This window comes from Cebus imitator, unplaced genomic scaffold (assembly GCF_001604975.1).
Source record: "Cebus imitator isolate Cc_AM_T3 unplaced genomic scaffold, Cebus_imitator-1.0 Scaffold2, whole genome shotgun sequence".
In the NCBI taxonomy this organism is placed as follows: Eukaryota; Metazoa; Chordata; class Mammalia; order Primates; family Cebidae; genus Cebus; species Cebus imitator.
The window spans coordinates 11,161,183-11,184,722 of NW_016107317.1; the positions used below are offsets into that span (position 1 = coordinate 11,161,183).

A 23,540-nucleotide genomic window follows, 5' to 3' on the forward strand; every position below is an offset into this window, starting at 1 on the left:
TTTTTTTGAGACGGAGTTTTGCTCTTTTTGCCCAGGCTGGAGTGCAATGGCACGATCTTGGCTCACTGCAACCTCCCCTTCTCAGGTTCAAGCGATTTTCCTGCCTGAGCCTCCCAAGTAGCTGGGATTACAGGCATGCGTCACCACACCCAGCTAATTTTTGTATTTTTAGTAGAAACAGGGTTTCTCTATGTTGGTCAGGCTGGTCTTAAACTTCTGACCTCATGATCCACCCACCTCTGCCTCTACCTCTCAACGTGCTGGGATTATAGGCATGAGCCATTGTGCCTCGGCAAAGTTACACTTTTCATATTGTTATGATAAATGAAGTTTGTAGCTCAAAAGAGCTAGGCCTATTGCTACATAAAGTACTGTACAATTAGTAAAATGTTTATAACATTTATCTTATAATATCTGATAAAAATTATCTGATTAATAGCTTTAAATCACTTTGTTTCAGAGAAAAAATATTTGAACTTGTTTATTTGGTTAAGATATTTTATACATTAATTCATTTATTTAAAATACATTTACTGAGTATTTTCTATGTGCCAATACTTTCAGACACTGGGACAACAAGGTCCCCACCCTCAGCAAATTTCCATTCTATTGCAGGAAAACAGACAAAGTAAACGATGTGATTTGAGGATTTTGCAAGTATTGTGAAGAAAATAAAGCAGGACAATGTGATAGAGTTACAAGATGTGTGAGTGTATGGTAACATTAGATAATATGACCAGAAAGGCTTACCTCAGGAGGTAATACCTGATGATTTTTACTAGGTTTGAATGATATTAGGTGACCAGTATTGCAGAGAAAGAGTCTTTCTGGCAGAGGGAATGGCAAATGCAAATGCAAATGTTCTGAGGGTAAGAACAAATTTAGTTTGGGGTGCAGAAAGTATGCTTATGTGCAGGACCATGGTTAGAAAAAGCAAAAGTAGTAGCAGACAACTGTGCCTGTTTTAGGTATGACTATGCAGTTAACAGAAAATTTTAATTAATGACAAAAAGATAGGCTAATTATATTATTATATGTATTAAAACTAAGCTTCAGGATGCATTGGCTTTTGAATTTAATATATTATCTTTTTTGAACTCCTATAAGTACTTTTTAAATTATAACACATACTTAATGTATATCTATAACACATACATAAGTATACACCTCAAGATGTGTTTGTGAAGTGAATACACCAATGTAATGATTACCCAGATGAAGAATTAGAACATTATCAGCACCTCTGAAGTATGTCTGTTCATTCCCGCTTTCAGTCACTTTTCATTCACTCCCTCATCTGTTAACCTTTCTTCCTTATTCTACTTCTTTTTTCTTTTGTTCAACATTATGTTTGTGGAAGTTTCACGCATATCTTTGCAAGTATTTGTACTTCATTCATTTCTATTGTTGTATAATGTTACATTGCATAAATATGAAACAATTTGTCCATTCTACTGTAAAAAGCAATAAGGATTTAGTTATTTCCAGGTTGGACACAAATAATTTTGCTGTGAAGGGTTTTATACATGTATTTTGGTAAATATATGTATGTATTTTTGTTGGGTAATTGACTGAGGAGTGTTAATTGCTAGGTTATTAGGTAAGCATATATTCAGCTATGAAGAAAGTGCATCAACTGGCAAAACAACCAGCTAGCATCATAATGGCAGGATCAAATTCACACGTAAGAATGCTAACCTGAAATGTAAATGAGTTAAATGCCCCAATCAAAAGACACAGATTGGCAAATTGGATAAAGAGTCAAGACCCATCTGTGTGCTGTATTCAGAAGGCCCATCTCACGTGCAAAGACACAGGCTCAAAATAAAGGGATGGAGGAAGATTTACCAAGCAAATGGAGAGCAAAGAAAAGCAGGGGCTGTAATCCTAGTCTCTGAAAAAAAACAGATTTTAAACCAACAAACATCAAAAGAGACAAAGAAGGGTATTACATAATGGTAAAGGGATTAATGCAACAAGAAGAGCTAACTATGCTAAATATATATGCACCCAATACAGGAGCACCCAGATACATAAAGCAAGTTCTTAATGACTACAAAGAGACTTAGAGTCCCACACAATAATAATGAGAGGCTTTAACACCCCACTGTCAATATTAGACAGATGAACAAGACAGAAAATTAACTAGGAAATCTAGGACTTGAACTGGACCAAACAGACCTAATACACATTTACAGAACTCTCGACCCCAAATAAACAGAATATATATTCTTCCATCTTTTTTTTTTATTTGTAGAGATGGGGGTCTCATTATGTTGCCCAGGCTGGTCTTGAACTCTTGGCCTCAACCAGTTCTCTTACTTAGCCTCCAAAATTGTCAAATAAGTCTCAATGTATTAAGACAATTTATAATACTTAAAATAGACTGCTAAAGAATAAAGCTTTTGATTAGTTGAAGCTTATTATTAGCAGTTGTTGTTAAATAAACCTAAAATCTAGCAATAAAGAAAAGGTAAAATGCTACTAGAAAAATCTTAATACTACCTAACAGTTACTATTTCCTAAAATGACTGTCTTTTATCTGCAAGACAGCTAAATAACAAATTTTATAAACACATAACAACTGTATGTACTTATGGGGTACATATGATATTTTAATACATGCATACAATGTGTAATAATCAAATAATGGTATTTGAAATATCCATCACCTCATATACTTATCATTTCTTTGTGCTGGAACATTTCAAATCTTCTATTTTGAAATATAAACTATTGATAACTATAGTCATGCTACTGTCCTATAAAACACTATAATTTATTATTTATTCTTTCTAACTAGGTATATGAACCCATTAGCCAATTTCTCTTTGTATATCACCTTCTCACCCTCCCTAGCCTCTAGCAACCACCACTCTACTCCACCTCCACAGTATCAACAAGTTCAGCTCCCACATATGAGTGAGAACATGAAATATTTATCATTCTGTGCCTGGGTTATTTCATTTAACATAATGACCTCCAGTTCCATCCATGTTGCTACAAATAGCACAATTTCGTTTTAGGGCCGAATAGTATTTCATTGTATACAACTTTATTCATTCATCTGCTACTGGATACTTCAATCAATTTCTTATCTTGGGTATTGTGAATAATGTTGCAATCCATTGGGGACACAGGTATCCCTTTGCTATACTATTTCTTCTCCTTTGGATAAATATCAAGTAGTGGGATACTGTTTTCCATAATGGCTGTACTAATTACATTTCCACCAACAGTGTGTGAGTTCTTTTTTTTTTTTTTTTCTCTCTTTTCTTGGGAAAAAAGAAAGAAAAAAAGAAAAAAGAAAGAGAGAAAGAAAAAAAAAAGAATGAAAAAGAAAGAAAGGAAGAGAAAGAGGGAGAGAGAATGGGAGTCTTGCTTTATTGTCCAGGCTAGAATGTAGTCTAAAAATGGGTATTAAAAACCTCTTTTATTCCAATAATTGTGCTTAACAATGGAGACAGGAAGGAATACGGGAAGAAAATTAACAAACAAGCAGCCAACGAATATTTTATTTAATGCTATGCAATTACTGAGGAGTGATTTACTTCCAATTATGTAGTCACTTTTAGAGTAGGTGTGATGTGGTACTGAGAAGAATGTATGTTTTGTGGATTTGGGGTGGAGAGTTCTACGAATGTTTATTAAGTTTACTTGTTCCGGGTCTGAGTTCAAGTCCTAGATATCCTTGTTAATTTTCTGTCTCATTGATCTGTCTAATATTGACAATGTGATATTAAAGTCTTCCACTATTATTGTGTGGGAGTCTAAGTCTCTTTATAAGTCATTAAGAACTTGCCTTATGTATCTGGGTGCTCCTGTATTGGGTGTGTATATATTCAGGATCTTTAGCTCTTCTTGTTGCATTGATCCTTTTATCATTATGTAATGTCCTTTTTGCCTCTTTTGATCTTTGTTGCTTTAAAGTCTATTTTATCAGAGGCGAGAATTGCAACTCCTGCTTTTTATTTATTTTTTCTTTTCGGTCTCCATTTGGTTGGTAAATCTTCTTCCATCGCTTTGTTTTGAGTCCTTGTGTATCCTTGCACGTGAGATGGGTCTGGATACAGCAAACTGATAGGTTTTGGCTTTTTATCCAACTTGCCAGTCTGTGTCTTTTGATTGGGGCATTTAGTCCATTTACATTTAGGATTAATAATAATATATGTGAGTTTAATACTGCCATTTGGTGCTAGCTGGTTGTTTTGCCCATTAATTGATGTAGATTCTTCATTATGTTGATGCTCTTTACCTTTTGGTATATTTTTGGAATGGCTGATACTGGTTGTTCCTTTCTATGTGTAGTGCTTCTTTCAGAAGCTCTTGTAAAGCAGGCCTAGTGGTGATGAAATCTCTGAGTACTTGCTTGTTCACAAAAGATTTTATTTTTCCTTCACTTATGAAGCTTAGTTTGGCTGGATATGAAATTCTGGGTTGAAAGTTCTTTTCTTTAAGGATGTTGAATATTGGCCCCCACTCTCTTCTGGCTTCTAGGGTTTCTGTGGAGAGATCTGCTGTGAGTCTGATAGGCTTCCCTTTGTGGGTAACCTGACCTTTCTCTCTAGCTGCCCTTAGCATTTTTTCCTTCACTTCAACCCTGGTGAATCTGACAATTATGTGCCTTGGGGTTGCTCTTCTTGACGAATATCTTTGTGGTGTTCTCTGTATTACCTGGAGTTGAATATTGTCCTGCCTTCCTAGGTTGGGAAAGTTTTCCTGAATAATATCCTGAAGAATATTTTCCAGCTTGGATTCATTCTCTTCGTCACATTCAGATACACCTATCAAACGTAGATTAGGTCTTTTCCCATAGTCCCATATTTCTTGGAGACTTTGTTCCTTCCTATTTACCCTTTTTTCTCTATCTTGTCTTCTTGTTTTATTTCATTGAGTTGGTCTTTGACCTCTGATATCCTTTCTTTTGCTTGATCAATTCGACTGTTAAAACTTGTGCATACTTCGCGAAGTTCTCGTATTGTGTTTTTCAGCTCCATTAATTCACTTATATTCCTCTCTAAATTGTCTGTTCTCGTTAGCATTTCATCAAACCTTTTTTCAAGGTTCTTAGTTTCTTTGCATTGGGTTAGAACATGTTCTTTTAGCTCACAGAAGTTTCTTATTATCCACCTTCTGAAGCCTGATTCTGACAATTCATCACACTCATTCTCCATCAGGCCTTGTTCCCTTGCTGAGGAGGAGCTGTGATCCCCTGAAGGAGGACACGCATTCTGATTTCCAATGTTTTCAGCCTTTTTGCACTGGTTTCTTCCTATCTTTCTGGATTTATCCACCTGTCGTCTTTGTAATTGCTGACTTTCAGATTGGGTCTCCGAGTGGACGTCAGCTTGTTGGCAGTGATGTTATTTTGTGTTTCTTTGTTTTCCTTCGGCAGATGCCCCTCCCCCACAGAGCTGGACCTTCCCGGGTTCAGCTGTGTTTGCTGTGAAACTCTCAACCATCAGCGTTTCCAATTGCTGTTTTTCTGTGGGGGTGGGACCAGCCGAGCCCAATCACCTGGCTCCCTGCCTCAGAGCCCCCTTTTTTTCTTTTCCTAATTGAACGGTCGATTCTCTCCCAAGTGCCCCAGTCACCTGCTGAAAAGACGTCCAGGATCTATGCAATTTCCCGTGCGGCGACCGCACCGGCCACTAGATTCGTGGCACTTTTCTGCCTGGGAATCTCCCAGTCTGGCTTCTGGCTTCAGTCCCCTTCTCAATCAGCTGAATGGGCGACTCTGCGTTCCTGGAGCTCCAAACGCCAACTAAAAGGGCACCCAGTCCCGCATACTCCATACTGAGAACCGCCGTGCCAGGACGCTGGCAAAACAGCCGGGCCGGCCAAAAGAGTCGCGCTGGTGACCCATGGGGCTCCTCCGCTGGGAATCTCCTGGTCCGTAGGCAACAAAAATTCGTTTGGAAGTCTGGCGTCCACTCACTCCCTGCGCCTTCACTGGGAGTTGCAACCCTGAGCTGCTGCTAGTTGGCCATCTTGGATCTCTCTTATGAGTTCTCTTTTAACCACATTATTACCAGCATTTGTTATTTTTTTGCCTTTTGGACAACAGCCATTCTAATTGGGGAGAGATGATAATGATATCTCATTGGGGTTCTCATTTATGTTTTCCTGATGATTAGTGACAGTGAACAATTTTTCATATAAATTTTGGCCTAGGGTTCTCGTTTATGTTTTCCTGATGATTAGTGACAGTGAACAATTTTTCATATAAATTTTGGCCATTTGTATGTCTTCTTTTATGAAGTGTATCCTGCAACTTTACTCAAGTTTTATTCTTTTCTCTTGCTTGATTGCTCTGACTAGGACTTCCAGTACAATGTTGAACAAGAGTGGTGAAAGTGAGTGTCCTCGTCTTAGTTCAATTTATCAAGGAAAGGCTTTCAGCTTTTCCCCCATTTGGTATGATGATTATCTCAAAAGATGCAAAAAAAAGCATTTGATAAAATTTAGCACTTCTTCTTCATAAAAACTCTCAAGAAATTAGGCACAGAAGAAACAAACCTCAAAACAATAAAAGCCATATATGACAAATCTACAACTGATTTTTGTCTTTCATTCTCAATGTTTCACATTTATTGGTTTGCCTATGTTGAATCATCCTTACATCCCTGGGATAAATCCAGCTTAATGATGATGTACTGTCTTTTTGGTATGTTGTTGGATTTGGTTTGCTAGCATTTTGTTGAGAATTTCTGCATCTATGTTCATTAGAGTAGTTTTCTTTTTCTGTTGTGTCCTTGCCTGGTTTTGGTATCAGAGTAGTGTTGGCCTCAAATAATGAGTTAAGAAGAGTTCTTTCCTCTTCAGTATTTTGTGATAATTTGGGAAGAACTGGCATTAGTTCTTTTTTGTAAGTTTGGAAGAATTCTGCCATAAGTCATTCGATCATGGAAGTTTCTTTGTTGAGAGACTTTTTATTACTGATTCAATCTTGTTACTCTTTATTTGAGTTGAGGCTTTCTATTTCTTCCTGGTTCAATCTTGATAGGCTGTATGTGTCCAAGTATTTATCCGTTTTTTTCTAGGTTTTCCAATTCATTAGCATAATAGTTCATCATAGTCTCTAATGATCCTTTATATTTATTTCGGTGGTTATCAGCTGTAATGTCTCCTTTAATGTTTCTGACTTTGAGTCTTCTCTTTTTTTCTGGGCTATTCTAGCTAGTGGTTTATCAATTTTGTTTACGTTATCAAAAAACAACTTTTTGTTTTGTTGATCCTTTGTCTTTTTAGTCTCCATTCCAATTAGTTCTGCTCTGATATTTACAATTTCTTTCTTCTGTTAATTTTGGGTTTGGTTTGCTTTTCTAGTTCCTTAAGGTACATCATTATGTTGTTTATTTGAAATCTTTCTATTTTTTTGAGGTAGCCATTTATTGCTATAAGCTTCCTTTTTAGGACTGTTTTTGTTGTATCCAATAGGTTTTGGGATGTTATGTTTCCATTTTCATCTGTTTAATGAAACTTTTTAATTTCCTTCTTAACTTCTTCATTGACCCCCCAATGGTCGTTCAGGAGCACGTTAATTTTCTTGTATTAATATTTCCAATTTCCATAGTTCCTCTTATTTCTACTTTTATTCCATTGTGATAGAAGAAGACACTTGATATGATTTTAATTTTTAAACATTTGTTGAGATTATGTTGTGGACTACTATATGGTCTATCCCAGAGAATGTCTCATGTGCTGATGAGAAGAATGTATATTCTGCAGTTGTTGGATAAAATAGTCTATAAATATCTCAGGTTAAGTTGGTCCATAGTGCAGATTAAGTCTGATTTTTTTTGTTTTTTTTTACTGATTTTCTATCTCGATGATCTGTCCAATGCTGAAAGTGGGTAAGTCTCCAACTATAATTGTATTGGGGTATATCTCTTTTTAGCTCTATTAATATTTGCTTTATATATCTGGGGGCTCTAGTGTTGAGTGTATATATGATGTTACACCCATTCTCTTGCTGCATTGATCTTCTTCATCATGTAATTACCTTTTTTGTCTTTTCATTTTGTCACTCAGTCTATTTTGTCTGAACAATATCAAAATTTTGACAACTAATTTTTAACATTTAAGTGATTCACCAAACACCAGTAAATAAATGAAAACAAAAAATTAAGTAGCTCTCTAAAACACCATGGTATCATTTTATTTCTTAATTTATTTTTATTGATTTATCTATCGATTTTAGAGATAGGATCTTGCTCTGTCACCCAGACTAGAGTGCAGTGGCACAATTATAGCTCACTGCAGCCTCAAATTCCCAGGCTCGAGCAATCCTCCCACCTCAGTCTCCCTAGTAGCTGGGACTACAGGCACATACAACCACACCCAGCTAATTATTTAATATTTTGTATAATGAAGTAAAATATATATATATATATATTTTGCAGGAATGGGGTCTAGCTTTGTTGCTCAGGCTTGTCTTCAACTCCTGGCTTCAAGCGATTTCCCCATCTCAGCCTCCTAAAGTGCTGAGATTACAGGTGTGAGCTACCACACCCAGCCCGAGAGAGCTACTTTTAATAAACAAAGTGGATAGATTTACATATTTTAGTGGAAGTAGCAGCAAAAATGAAGAGTAATCATATTTAAATCTTACGTATGAGTTTTAAAGAAAAGGTATTTAAACAATGTTTAATGTGCATGCTCTATTAGTAGTAACACTATAAAATGTACCCTTAGTAAATAAAAGCAGCATCCTATATTTCCTTGAAAGACAGTAGGGTTAGACAAATGTAAGTGAGAAAACAATTTGTTCAAGTCTTTTTCTAGTTTCTCACTTGAAATTCACAACTACATTTGTTTCAGAAACATATTCCCAGAAATTTGCTTCTAGGTGGACACTTACTAATCTTTTAGACCTATTCTTTTTGAGAATTTGATGGCAGGTCTGGCCCTTCATTCCTTTCTGAATTGCTGAGTTTCAGAACACACATAAAAACAAAAAGTTCCTGAAACCCATTCTCAGAATCCCAGTTGAGAAGAGGGTCATTCAATTGTTTACTGCTATTGTTATAAGCTACTGCTCACAGATATCAATGAGAATTTTATGTCTGTTCGTGGGTATTCCAAAAGATTTTTTACTCAACTCAATCACAACTTTAAAAACTGTATTGTATTGTGTAAAAACTGTTGCATCTGTATTAGGTAAAGATAAAAGTATATTTTATGTATATAAGATAAACAACCACTAATCTATTGTTGGCTTAGCTACATGTAACTCAATGATTCAACATTTTAATTAAAATGATTTACCTTAACAAAGTCTCTATCAGTCTTCTCTTTCCATTCTTCTCCAAATACAGTGGAAAAGGATCCTAAAGCTTTTAAAAAAAAATACATTCAATATAATGCAATAAATTCTTTCAATGAATTATTTAATAATAGGTAGGCTTAGAAAAACAGTAAAACTACATCTTAATATATCTTGTTAACTACAAATTGTCTTACCGTAAATGACAGACAGTCATGGTAATTTCTTTTGAAATATATTTTTTTAGATTTAAAGAAAATTTGTGTTCCTACAAATTAACAATAAGGACTCTTTTCATAATAGTTATATAGACAATAAAGAAGCGCTGCGTACTTCAGAGTTACTCCACATTGGCTTTCATTGATACATAAAAAAAAATTTTTTTTAATCAAACTGATGTTATTGCCATTAGATTCTCAGATTTTCATTTAAAATCTTCATACTAATTTCAGAAATACTTGTGTAATTCACACTTCAAAAAACAGACAGCAAGGCACTCCTAGGAAATAATTCTCACAATTCTCTTAAATCTCCTTTAAGAAAAATTCTTGGGCCTACATCATGTTTGTGTTTCTTGATAAGGTTGTTTTATCAACAACTATGATTTTTGAAAAGTCAAACCATCAATTTTTGTAAGCTTCTTAATAACACTCTGTCTCTAATCCACATGTGGCCCTTACTGCCTCACCAAAAAGCTTAAGGCATATAAATAGGTACATGCTACATTATTTCTTCTCCTTTATGCTGCTAGTTCTAATTGTCAATATGGGATCAGACTATAGTGCTGTATGATTCAAATATCTAAGCTGTGATACAGTATGTTTTTCCGCTTAAAAATTAGGTAAATCTTTTATGAATTATCACATTAATTCCATAATGAAAGCTACTGCTTTTAGAAAACAAAAAGAAAATTACATAATGACAACTGTTAACAGAAAAACTAGATGTTATGAACATTAATCTTTAAAAAACAAAAGTTTATGTGTACTTATTGGACATGTTATGACAAGCATAACAAGCAGGTATGTTTTCTCCCATAAGAAATTTATGGAATCTTGGCAGTCTTATTATCCTTTAAGTATGAATGTAGTATTTAGTTAAAACTGAATAAAATAAAGTTTGTAAAGTGCTCTGGCTAGAATAAGAATTTTCATCTAAAAAATATTTAAAAAGGTGAGAAACAGCAACATTTTAAACATAAATTATATTTACTAATGATTTTACTACTGACATTAGCGTCGTGAGGAAATAATATGAATAGCAGATGTAAATGTTCCGAATAAACAAATTAACTATAGTGACATCAAAAAACATTTCATAAAATATCAGACTTACATATAAGTAGCAGCTTAACCAGCAAAATGAGGCCCAGATACCACTAAAGACAGATAAGGTTTTCTTTGTTCTAAAAAGAAAGCTTATAAAAAACTTCCCTGGGGGCTGGGCATGGTGGCTCACACTTGTAATCCCCCAGCATTCTGGGAGGTTGAGGCGGGCAGATCACTTGAGGCCAGGAGTTTGAGAATGACCTGGTCAACCTGAGGAAAACCTGTCTCTACTAAAAATACAAAAATTAGCCAGGTGTGGCGGTGCTCGCCTGTAGTCCTGGCTAACTGGGATGCTAAGGCATGAGAATCGTTTGAACCTGGGAGGCAGAGGTTGTAGTGAGCCAATATGGCACCACTGTATTCCAGCCTGGGGGACAGAGCAAGACTCTTGCAAAAAAAAAAAAAAAAAAAAAAAAACTCTCAAAACGCCCCTCCCCAGCAAAAACAACACCAAGCAAACAACGTTCCTGGGAGAATAATACTGGGCAGAATAATAAAATTGAAAAATAAAATTTCTTGTCACATAGAATTTTTATTACACTCGTTCAAACACACAAAATATGTAAATATTCTACTCTCTAAAGGAAGTGGCATCTACATTTCTCTCTCAATTAAAGTCTCATGCCCTAAAAATCAAATCAAAGCCTCTCAAAGTCTAACCAAATAAAATATATTTATAACCTTCAAACTCCAACCAGGATTATTTTTACATGTAAAACTATTGTTTTAAATACAAGGTCTTCATAAAGTCTCTATGTACTCTGGAACTAAACTTTCTGTGACTTCAAATAATAGACACTATACCCAAATGGCACTTGCTAAATTAACGCTGTTTTACATTACTTTTAGTCTTTCAAACAAATAAAATGCCTGAAGAATTCATGAAGATAAATTGGGTCTAAAGAAGGTCTTGTCTTAGTGCACCAAAACTGGTAAGATTACTTCTATCACATACTCAAATTATTTACACGTAATCCTATGTAATTATTAAATGTTATGACTTAAAATTATTCTGGTTTGAGAATATACATTCTTTTCAAAGGCTTCATTTAAAGTTTCTAAAAATGTGAAGCAATTTTCAACTCTGTTCTACATTAAATGCTGAAAGTTATATTTGAAAGATCAAAATAAAATAACAGAAATCAAAGAATATAAAACTGAGGTGAAAAGCCAACAAAGTTATATCTTCAAAATTATGACAGAAACTGAGAGGTAAAGCATCTTTCTTCCCCTATCTCCACCCATGTAACAAAGAATAGTTCTGGGCAAGTTAAGAAACTAATTTTTATTTTATTTAATTTCAAAATTATTTTCAATGTAAAATATGTGTCATATTTCAAAGAATCCTACTTAAACAATCACAAATAAAACACTACTTGACTCAAATCAAATTGCAAAAAAAAAATTCTTTTGCAAATATCTCACTATTTAAAGATAAAAACAAAAAGTCATAAAATGTTATAACAAGTTCTTTCAAAGACTCTGTTTACTGTGCTATATATATAATTTCCTAAAAGATAAAATACTTTCAACATATGTCAATACCATATACTTTAATAGGATATACTTCTGGAAAAAAAAAAAAAAAAAAATAGCGTTGGAGTGGGGGAGTCAGAAAGCAAGAAATAATTTTATATCAATCACTTCAGCTAACATATATATTTTATGCAAGAAAAACTGGGAGGGGAAAGATTTCAAAATATTATTTCTAAATCTCTATAAACTGCAAGAGAAAACTGACTAATCTGATCTATGTGGTAATCTAGCCTTAATAAGAAATAATTTCAGAAGAGATGAAGTATTTGATTTATCAAAACCCACAACTAATAAACCCTACAAATAAAAATGATAAGAAGCCTTTGATAAACCTTACTTTGATTATTTAGCAGGCAAATTTTCAAATGCATTGACCTCAAATGTTTTAGTTAAAAATTATAGCCACGCATTAGCAGAAAAAGACTTCAAAAAACAACTTCTTATAGATTCTAGTTTTCTTTGTCAGAATCTTGTAGCAAGCTCTTCTCAACTCAGGAAACCTATATATTACTCCAATTTAAAAACCAGGGCTTTTACTTCAAAAACATTGAGACAAAATTACTATTCAAATATTTAAGGCTAAAAAAACCCAAACATTCATTATTTTAAATAATGCATTTAATATCAAAAGAGAAAATAAGTATTGACAAAAAGTACTTTCTCCTTAAAAAACCTTTTAAAAAACTTTTACAGAATAATTATATAATACATTCAGCTTAAAACTTACTGTCGTCAAACACCCCGGCATTAGCAAGTAGTAAAGTGATGATTTTAGGATCTTTTTCAAGTTGCATGACGTGCTTGCTTTCATTTGATAGCAGAGTGCATACATTAATAGCAAAATCCACTTCATTTGGGAGTCCAGATAACAGTGAAAGCACCAATTTATTATAATCATTTGGCGAATTAAAGTCCATAGACAGCCCATAACTTTGACGCAGATAATCTAACAAAGAAAGAAAAACACATTAAGTATTCAAAGATCAGATACTTCTATGGTGAATATCCCTTCAATACAGAACACAGCTTTAAATATATATATATATATATATATATATATACACATAATATATACTGATTAGAGGTTCAAAAGTTCAACTTTCTATACTTCTTAGGTTTACTAATCATTAAAATTACATTCTTGAAAAGGTATTAAAATATCAAAATGTACATACCATTTGGCCATCATTGCCAAAATATTTTTGAATCAGTATTTTAATTGACCTATCTTCACTTTTTTTTATTTTTTGAGACAGTGTCTTGCTCTGTTGCCCAGCATAGAGTACAATGTTGCAATTATACCTCACTGCAGCCTCAATCTCCCAGGTGCAAGTGATCCTCCCCCCTCAGCCTCCTGAGTAGCTAGGACTACAGGAAGGTACCACTATGTCCAGCCAATTTTATTTTTGGTAGAGACAGGTCTCCCTACATTGCCCAACGGGTCTCCATCTACTGAGTTTATGTAATCCTCCTGCTATAGCCTCCCAAAGTGCTGCATTACATGCATGAGCCCTGTGCCCAGACAAACCTACACTTTTTACTACTACATTTCAAAGGACATGTTCCAAATTACTGCAATATCATAACACAGTAAAAGCCATGCTAATTTTAGTTCTAGAATTCTAAGTTTTGACAAATATATAGTTTTAATCATCACAGTCAAGATATAGAGCATTTCTATCACTACAAAAAGTTTCTCACACTCCTTTGTAGTCAATTCCATCCCCTACCACTAGGTACTACAAATCAAATTTCCTTTCCTATCATTTTATTTCAAAATGCCAAATAAATGGAATCACACAGTATAGCCTTTTGTTGTTTACTTTCGTTTATTTGGCAAAATGCTCTTGAGATTCATATCTATGTTGATGTGTGCATCAGTAGTCCATACCTTTTTAAATGCAGTTTGTTTATCCATTCCCTAGTTGAGGGACATGTAGACTATTTCCAATTTTTGGTGAGTACTAATAAATCTCCCTATAAATACAGGTAGAATTTTTGTGGAGACATATTTTACTCACTTCTCTTGTATAGATACCTAGAAGTGTGGGTCACACATAAATGTATCCTTAACCTTGTAAGAAATTGTGAAACTGTTTTCCAAAGTGGCTGTAACAGCTTGCATTTCCATCAGCAATATACAGAGTTCCTACTGCTCTCCCTCCTGGCCAGTACTTAATATCGTTAGTTCTAAATACTCTAAATGAGTCCTTTGTTTCATATTTGCTTTGCACATATTTTCTCCCTGTTAGTAGTTTGTCTTTTCATTTTCTTTAAGTGTCTTTAAGCAAATATTTTAATTTTGATGAAGTCTGAGTTATAAATATTTACTTTTATGGTTCATGTTTTTGTGTCCTAAGAAATCTGTGCCTAAACCAAAGCAACTAAGATTTTCCACAGGAGAATTAAAACTTTTACAAAACTTTGAAGATGGGACAAAATGGGCTTACAGAACACTAAGATACTGTATAATCATAATTCACACATACAAAAACTGCTGCATTTTTAGAAATATTGAATCCTAACTGGGGCAGTTTAGACATTGGCAATTATGTCCTGAGATAAATATTACAAGTACATTTTTCAAATAAAGCTGTAACAGGTTAAGGAAAAAGGCAAAAAACTAAAATTTAAACATTTAAGAATATTTCAGGCTGGGCATAGTGACTCATGCCTCTAATCCCAACACTTTGAGAAGCTGAGGCAGAAGGAACACATGAGGCCAGGAGTTCAATATCAACCTGGGCAATATAATGAGATGCTGTTTCTACCAAAAATTTAACAATTAGCTAGTTGTGGTGGTGTGTGTTATAATCCTAGCTGCTTGGGAGGCTGAGCTAGGTGGACTGCTTGAACCCAGGAGGTCAAGGTTCCAGTGAGCTATGGTTAAGCCACTATACTCCGGCCTGGATGACCAAGTAAGACCTGTCTCTTAACAACAGTACCAAAAGATTATTTCAGAAATATCTGAATGTTTTTAAAAGATTAAAAAAAAAAAACAAAAAAAACACGGGCTGGGTACAGTGGCTTATGCCCATAATCCCAGCACTTTGGGAGGCCGAGGCAGGCGGATCACAAGTTCAGGAAATCGAGACCATCCTGGCCAACATGTTGAAACCCTGTCTCTACTAAAAATACAAAAAAATTAGCTGGGCATGGTGGTGCACATCTGTAGTCCCAGCTACTCGGTAGGCTGAGGCAGGAGAATTACTTGAACCCAGAAGGCAGAGACTGCAGTGAGCCGATATTGTGCCCCTGCACTATAGCCTAGGCGACAGTACAAGATTCTGTCTCAAATCAACAAACAAAAACATAGGCTCTTTAAATAGGATGCAAGTAGAAATCTACTGTCACAACATACCGCAGAAGAAAATTATGTTAAGTACAGAATTTCATTTCCAAATGCAGACAGTTGAAGAGACACAGCTCTTCAATTCTAAACTATTCTAGAAGTGTCTCCAACATAATGAAGAAATTCCACAACACAGTTATGAATGGCTATGACACAGATTCTTTACAATATTTAAAGCTGTACAATGAGAATAGATTGTTCATTTTTGATAATCCTTATAAATAAAATTTCTCAAAATAACATAAAATAAATATCTGAAGAAAAAGTAACGAAACTTCTATGAATATAGGAGCAATTTTTATATTCTGTACTACAAACTGGAATTAATGATGATTAAACCAAGTTTTAGCAATAATTAATTTAAGTTTTTAGATTCCACATAGCTTTCAGGTAAACCTGAACAGAAAAAAATGTGGAATTCATATTCTTTATCTGTCACAGTCCTGAAGTTTATATGCTTTCAATATCATCTTAGAATTGTTCTACTTCCTACTGTAAATGACAGATACTCCATTCAATACATCATTATCTGAATGTCTTTGTTAAAGACATCTTCAATTAGAATAAGATAAATAAACATAACTATTATGAAATATAATTATATAAGGCTTGGTAAAGATTCCTAAGATAATTATGTAGGAGAAAATGCTTACAAAATTTTAAGATTCTCCTTTCATTCCCTCAAGGAGATATGGTTGAGTAGCTATAATTTTGTATTTGGAATGAGACTGAAAATTTATTTTTATTTTGAGACAGAGTTTTGCTCTGTTGCCCAGACTACTGGAGTGCTATGGTGTGATTTTGGCTCACTACAACCTCTGCCTCCTGAGTTCAGGCAATTCTCCTGCCTCAGCCTCCTGAGAGCTGGGATTACAGGTGTGCAACACCACACCCAGCTAATTTTTGTATTTTTAATAGAGACAGAGTTTCACCATGTTGGCCAGGCTGTTCTTGAACACTTGACCTCAGGTGATCCACCATGCCTCAGTCTCTCAAACTGTTGGGATTACAGGCGTGAGTCACTGCACCCGGCCATATTTTCAACATTCTTGATTCAAAGATTATATACTGGGTCACTACTGACAAATTTAATCGGGCAGTCACTTCTCTGTTTTCAATTTAGAAGAAAGGGAGATTTGTTCTGGACTGCTGTTTATATACACTGTAGAAATTCTACAATATATTCTGTCCATCAATATTGGCAGTGATTGTTGTACTCCAAAGTCTGTTAGCATATGTAACACTTAAAGAAAATCTTTATTCAAACACAGCTAATAAAAAATTTTTATATCTTCCTGCATGAAACCCAAAATTTTGTATCTTCCTGTATGAAACCCAAAACCAAAAATGCAAATGTACAGGGTACTTGGCTTCCCTTTATTAAAATGATTAAGTTGGATTAAATAATAAGAAAAAATAATAATCCACCCAATAATTTTGCAGAAATGACTGTATCCAATCAATACAAAGAAAAAGAGAAGGAAGGAAACCAATATATCAGGTGTTTAATGTCAAAAACAGTATGAAAAACTATGCAAATGAATGACAAAAAAAAAAAACCACCGTGTACGGATGCCAATGTTGAAGAATCCTAAAGCTGAAAGCAAAATCCACAATTATTTTTTTGCCATTTAAAGTCATTGGGCAAAAGTAGTCAATATCCTCAAAGGCAAATTCAGACCCACATTCTATCGGTGTACGATGTTCTACATCCTAGCACTACCAACACTGAACTTTATAATACTACCATTCAAAATATTTTAGAAGAGTTTTTCTTTATGTCAACAATAAAAGTATCTCTGGATAAATACTTTTATCCAAAGCTACAAGGGGAATAAGGCTGTATGATCAAAGAGGTAGACAGACATAAATCTTTTCAAAGTTCTAAATACATTTTTTTAAATAATCTAACATTAAATAATTTCATTTTGGTGGTTTTTTTTTTTAATTTTAGAACACATGCATGCACACATGCACACACACATGGAGCTTACTCTATTTTCCTTAATCACACATGATAAAAATCATTAACGACTTATTCGCTTTATATATTGATAATCATGTCAATTTTAAGAATACTGTCAATGATGTTGCTATGGCTCTTTCTAGAAAAATACAAAGTTTAAATGCTGCCCTGAAACACTACCCCTTTTCAGTCTGAAGTAGATATTCTGTAATCTGATGTTCCCCATCAGTTCCCAGTTTCTTCCTCTTCATGAATCTCCAATCCTGACTTTGTTAAACATGTTACATACAACTGCTCAGATTTTCTTAAAACAAATCAGATATATAATAGCATATCAGAAAAGGGTTGTTATAACAACAGGTTAAGCAATTCTATCATTCCGGTAATTTGTGTAGCTCTATCAGTAAGTTTCATTACAGGCTTCCGAAATACCAAAACTATTTCGCATGATCTTTCTTAACGCAGATCAATTTTAGTTAGAAAAGGGGGAAAAAAACAGATTCAGAAAAAAATCTATTTTAAACAAGACCAAACACAGAAAAGTGTTTGTCTGGAAACTACAGTAGCAGACACCAAACTCTATTTAAGCTACAAGGATGAACAGCTCTGCTGTTACTGTAATACAGGAATCACACAGAGTTGTAAGTTGAAAATCATCTTTAAAGGTCATTAGTACAACATCTCATTCAATGTAGGAATATCTTTTATAACATCCTTGAATTAGATAATGGTCATTAGCTCTTTTTAGAAACAAGGAGTATATCACCTAACAAGTCACCCCATTTTATCTTATCAGCATAAACTATTAGCAAGCATTTCTAAAGGTGACTTACAATATTCTCCTTTAGTCTTGGCTCTTGCAATAAAAGCAATTCATTAAAAATAAAGCTAAGTTTGGTTGGCATTCCCTGTTTCACCCCTACCTCAATTATACAAAAGCATCAGATGAAGCCTATTCTAATGGAGATCACAGATTCTAAGGGAAGATTCTATTTCTTCAGTTACTACTGATTCAGGAAGAAACATGAAGTCAAATTCAACTTTTAAGAAACTTTGAAAACAAATAATGTGGAAAAAAAAAAAAAAGTTGATGATACTAATGATACTCCACAAATGAGACCACGTAAATCTAAGTATAACCTCTAAGAGTACAAAACTAGTACCAGTAAATAATAATAGTAAATATTTAGAATAATTGTATTTTTATAAAGAACATACCTTGAAAAAGAAATATCTCCTTTTTTATTTAGGTCAAATGTTGATGAGTGGAAAAAACAAAGATGTGTATCTCCTTATGTAACCGGTTGGGTTTTTTCTTGGGTGCTGGTGAGACACAGCTCCCCAGAGAGAATGGTGTGGGTTCTTGGTCTCCAATCTCTTAAAGAATAAGCGATGGGGCCGGTCATGGTGGCTCACGCCTGTAATCCCAGCACTTTTGGAGGCCAAGGCGGGTGGATCATGAGCTCAAGATATCAAGACCATCCTGGCTAACATGGTGAAACCCCGTCTCTACTAAAAATACAAAAATTAGCTGGGCATGGTGGCCCTGCTACTCGGGAGGCTGAGGCAGGAGAACTGCTTGAACCTGGGAAGCGGAGGTTGCAATGAGCTGAGATCTCGCCATTGCACTCCAGCCTGGAGCCTGGCGACAGAGCAAGACTCTGTCTCAAAAAAATAAATAAATAAAATAAGTGATGGGACCACTGCAGGTGTGCTGTACGCTCGTAAAAGTAAATATCCACCCAAGAAGTGTTGCAGAAAGGTGATTTTATTTAGGTAGAGAAAAGAGAAGAAGAGAAAGACTTCCGTGAAGACTGTGGAAGGGGTTTTCAGAGGGGAAATCCCAGAGAGGAAAGGGAGCTCCCACCAATGTTGGGAGGGAATTCCAGAGAGCTGGAAATCCAGTGTGGGTGAAGGAGCAGGGGAATTTATCCTGGGAGAAATTCCCACCTTCCCAAGTTCCTCTGGCCAATGAAAGGAGTCCCTTTAAATTTCCACCGGAGTGACTGACTCTTACGTTTCTTCCCGCACCCTCGAAATTCAAACATAAACCCTTAAATCTCCCAGGTGGAGAGATGGGAGGGGTGCATTGCGCTACAAAATTCTTGCTCTTAAAACTAGGCTCCATCATACACCCAGAAAGAGAACACATTTCATCACTTAGACCTCTCTTCCTAGTCATCACGGTCTTAACCTCCAGAGCCACTAAAACTGGAACCCCTGTCTACTCCACTCAAGAACTATCAACATTCAGGTTGATGTTGTCCATTTTGAGTCCAGCTCTTTTCAAGCTGTGGATTCCTCTATAACTACTACAAAAATGACAAGTTAAAAAAAAAAAAATCATCCGAATCCAAGATAGCCGTTTAGGAACAGCTCAGGATTGCAGCTCCCAGTGAAAGCGCAGAGGGTAAATGAACGCTGCATTTCCAGACAGATTTTTATTGCCCACAGACCAGGAGATTCAGAAGCGGAGGAGCCCCAAAGGTCACCAGCGCGGCTCTTTTGGCCCGTGTGGCTGCTTTGCGGCACCTGGGCACAACAGTTCTCTGTACAAAATACACTGGTCCGGGTGCCCTTTTAGCAGGCGACTGGAGCCCTGGGAAGGCGCAGTCACCCATTCATCTGTCTAAAAAGGGGTCTGAAACAGGGAGCCAGGACAGGAGATTCCCGGCCAAAAAAAAAAAAAAAAAAAGCCCCATGCCACTGTTTAAGCCGGCGCAGTGAGTCGCCACAGGGGAAATCACAAAGACCCTGGCGCCTTTTCAACAGGCGACTGGAACACCTGGGAGAGAGTTGACCGTTCAACTAAAAATCAAAATGCTCTGAGGCAGGGAGCCAGGTGATCAGGCTCGGCTGGTCCCACGCCCACAAAAGAACAGCAATCAGAAACTCTTTGGATTGAGAGTTTCACAGCAAGCACAGCTGAACCTGGGACGGTCTAGGTCTGTGGGAGAGGGACCTCCGCCATTGCCGAGGCACTACGGAGGTGGTACGCCATTGCTGAAGCAGCCCACCGCTGCCGAGGCAACCCGCCAATGCCAAGGCAAACTGCCATTACAACGAGACTCCCCATTACAGAGGCGGGCCACCAATGCTCAGACAGTTCTAACTACACCCATATAAACAGGACTGCAGGGAAGTTCACACGACAGCTGGGCAGAGCCCACAGCAGCTAAGTAAAGCCTCTGAAGGCAGACAGTGACTAGGCTGCCTCCTTCCTGCACAGAGCAGCCCTGAAAAAAAGGCAGCAGCACAACGGAAACTCATAGAGCCCTAATTACCTGGGACAGAAAAAAAAATGGTGTTTATGAGTTCTGCTGCAGCAGACCTAAACGTACCTGCCCAGCAGCCCTGAATGAAAAACGGAGCTCATAACTCAGCACTTGAGCTCACGTAAAAGACACGACAGTCTCCTCAAGCAGCTCCCTGACCCCCGTATATCCAAAGAGTCAACTCATAAAGGAAAGATCAGACTGACATTTAGCAGGTATCCTTCTGGGACAAAAATAGCACAAAAAGAAACTGGTAGCAACCATTACTGTTCTGCAGCTGCTGCAGGTAATCCCCAGGCAAGCAGAGCCTGGAGTGGACCTCAGCAGCCAGAAAACAGGGGGACCAGACTGTAAGAAGGAAAACTAAGAAACAGAAATAACTTCATTATCAACAAATTGTACGTCCACTCAGAGACCCAAACTGAAAGTCAGCAACTACAAAGATGACAGGTGGATAAATCCACAAAGGTGGAAGAAACCTGCGCAAAAAGGATGAAAATACCCAAAACCAGAACACCTCTCCTCCTAAAAGGGATCACAATTCCTCACCAGCAAGGGAACAAGGCTGGATGGAGAACGAGTGTGATGGAATGACAGAATAAGACTTCAGAAAGTGGGTAATAAGGAACTTATTACCGTGAGCTAAAAGAACATGTTTTAACCCAATGCAAAGAAATTAAGAACCTTGAAAAAAGATTTGACGAAATACTAACGAGAATGGACAACTTAGAGAGGAATATAAGTGAATTGATGGAGCTGAAAAACACAACACGAGAACTTCATGAAGCATGCACAAGTTTCAACAGCCGAACTGACAAAGCAGAAGAAAGGTATCAGAGGTCGAAGATCAACTCAATGAAATAAAACGAGAAGGTAAGATTAGAGAAAAAAGGGTAAAAAGGAATGAACAAAGTCTCCAAGAAATGTGGGATTATGTGAAAAGACCTAATCTACGTTTGATAAGTGTACCTGAATGTGATGAAGAGAATGAATCCAAGCTGGAAAATACTCACCAGGATATTATCCAGGAAAACTTCTCCAACCTAGCAAGGCAGGCAAATATTCAAGTCCAGGAAATACAGAGAACACCACAAGATATTCCTCACAAAGAGTAACCCCAAGGCACATAATCGTCAGATTCACCAGGGTTGAAATAAAGTAGAAAATGCTAAGGGCAGCCAGAGAGAAAGGTGGATTACCCACAAAGGGAAGCCTATCAGACTCACAGCAGATCTCTCAGCAGAAACCCTAGAAGCCAGAAGAGAGTGGGGGCCAATATTCAACATCCTTAAAGAAAAGAACTTTCAACCCAGAATTACATATCCAGCCAAACTAAGCTTCATAAGTGAAGGAAAAATAAAATCCTTTGCAAACAAGCAAGTACTCAGAGATTTCATCACCACCAGGCCTGCTTTACAGGAGCTCCTCAAAGAGGCTCTACACATAGAAAGGAACAACCAGTACCAGCCACTCCAAAAATAAACCAAATGGTAAAAAGCATCAACACAATGAAGAATCTATAACAACTAATGGGCAAAACAGCCAGCTAGCATCAAAATGGCAGTATCAAATTCACATATAACAATATTAACCCTAAACGTAAATGGACTAAATGCCCCAATCAAAAGACACAGACTGGCAAATTGGATAAAAAGCAAAAACCCATCGCTGTGCTGTATCCAGGACACCCATCTCACACGCAAGGATACACAAAGGCTCAACGTAAAGGGATGGAGGAAGATTTACCAAGCAAATGGAGAGCCTAAAAAAAGCAGGAGTTGCAATTCTTATCTCTGATAAAATAGACTTTAAAGCAACAAAGATCAAAAGAGACAAAGAAGGACACTACATAATGGCAAAAGCATCAATGCAACAAGAAGAGCTAATGATCCTAAATATATATGCACCCAATACAGGAGCACCCAGGTACATAAGGCAAGTTCTTAATGACTTACAAAGAGACTTAAGACTCCCACACAATAATAGTGGGAGAGTTTAACACCCCATTGTCAATATTAGACAGATCAACCAGACAGAAAATTAACAAGGATATCCAGGACTTGAACTCAGACCTGGAACAAACAAACCTAACAGACATTTACAGAACTTTCCACTCCAAATCCACAGAATATACATTCTTCTCAGCACCACATCACACCTACTCTAAAATTGAACACATAATTGGAAGCAAATCATTCCTCAGCAAATGCAGAAGAACAGAAATCATAACAAAGAGTCTCTCAGACCACAGTGCAATCAAGTTAGAACTCAGAAACTAACTCAGAACCGCACAGCCTCATGGAAACTGAACAACTTGCTCTTGAATGTTGACAGGATCAACAATGAAATGAAGGCAGAAAAAAAGACGTTCTTCGAAACCAATGAGAATGAAGACACAACATACCAGAACCTCTGGGACACATTTAAAGTAGTCTCTAGAGGAAAATATATAGCAATGAGTGCCCACATGAGAAGAAAGGAGAGATCTAAAATTGACACCCTATCGTCAAAATTGAAAGAGCTAGAGGAGCAAGATCAAAAAAACTCAAAACCTAGCAGAAGACAGGAAATAACTAAGATCACAGCAGAACTGCAGGAGATAGAGACACAAAAAACCCTTCGAAAAAATCAATAAATCCAGGAGCTGGTTTTTTGAAAAGACCAACAAAATAGACAGACCACTAGCCAGATACATAAAAAAGAAACGAGAGAATAACCAAATTGATGCAATAAAAAATGATAAAGGGGATATCACCACAGATTCCACAGAAATTCAAACCATCATCAGAGATTATTACAAACAACTCTATGCACA

General features: G+C 36.2%; 1 protein-coding gene and 1 long non-coding RNA gene across 2 annotated transcripts in view; one reads left to right on the plus strand and one right to left on the minus strand.

The window, feature by feature from the left end:
* Nucleotides 1-23,540, minus strand: part of ARID2 (AT-rich interaction domain 2) — a 196,032-nt gene that overhangs the window by 79,636 nt on the left and 92,856 nt on the right. Inside the window, exons 5-6 of the mRNA XM_017529648.2 lie at nucleotides 12,860-13,078; nucleotides 9,271-9,338 (exon numbers count right to left, since the gene is read on the minus strand). Of these exons, the coding sequence (XP_017385137.1) occupies nucleotides 9,271-9,338; nucleotides 12,860-13,078 (287 nt within the window). The remainder of the gene's footprint in view (nucleotides 1-9,270; nucleotides 9,339-12,859; nucleotides 13,079-23,540) is intronic.
* LOC108305133 lies at nucleotides 3,034-19,611 on the plus strand. The gene is made up of 3 exons (XR_001825580.2): nucleotides 3,034-3,045; nucleotides 6,860-6,868; nucleotides 19,209-19,611. It is a non-coding gene; the product is annotated as an uncharacterized LOC108305133 (long non-coding RNA).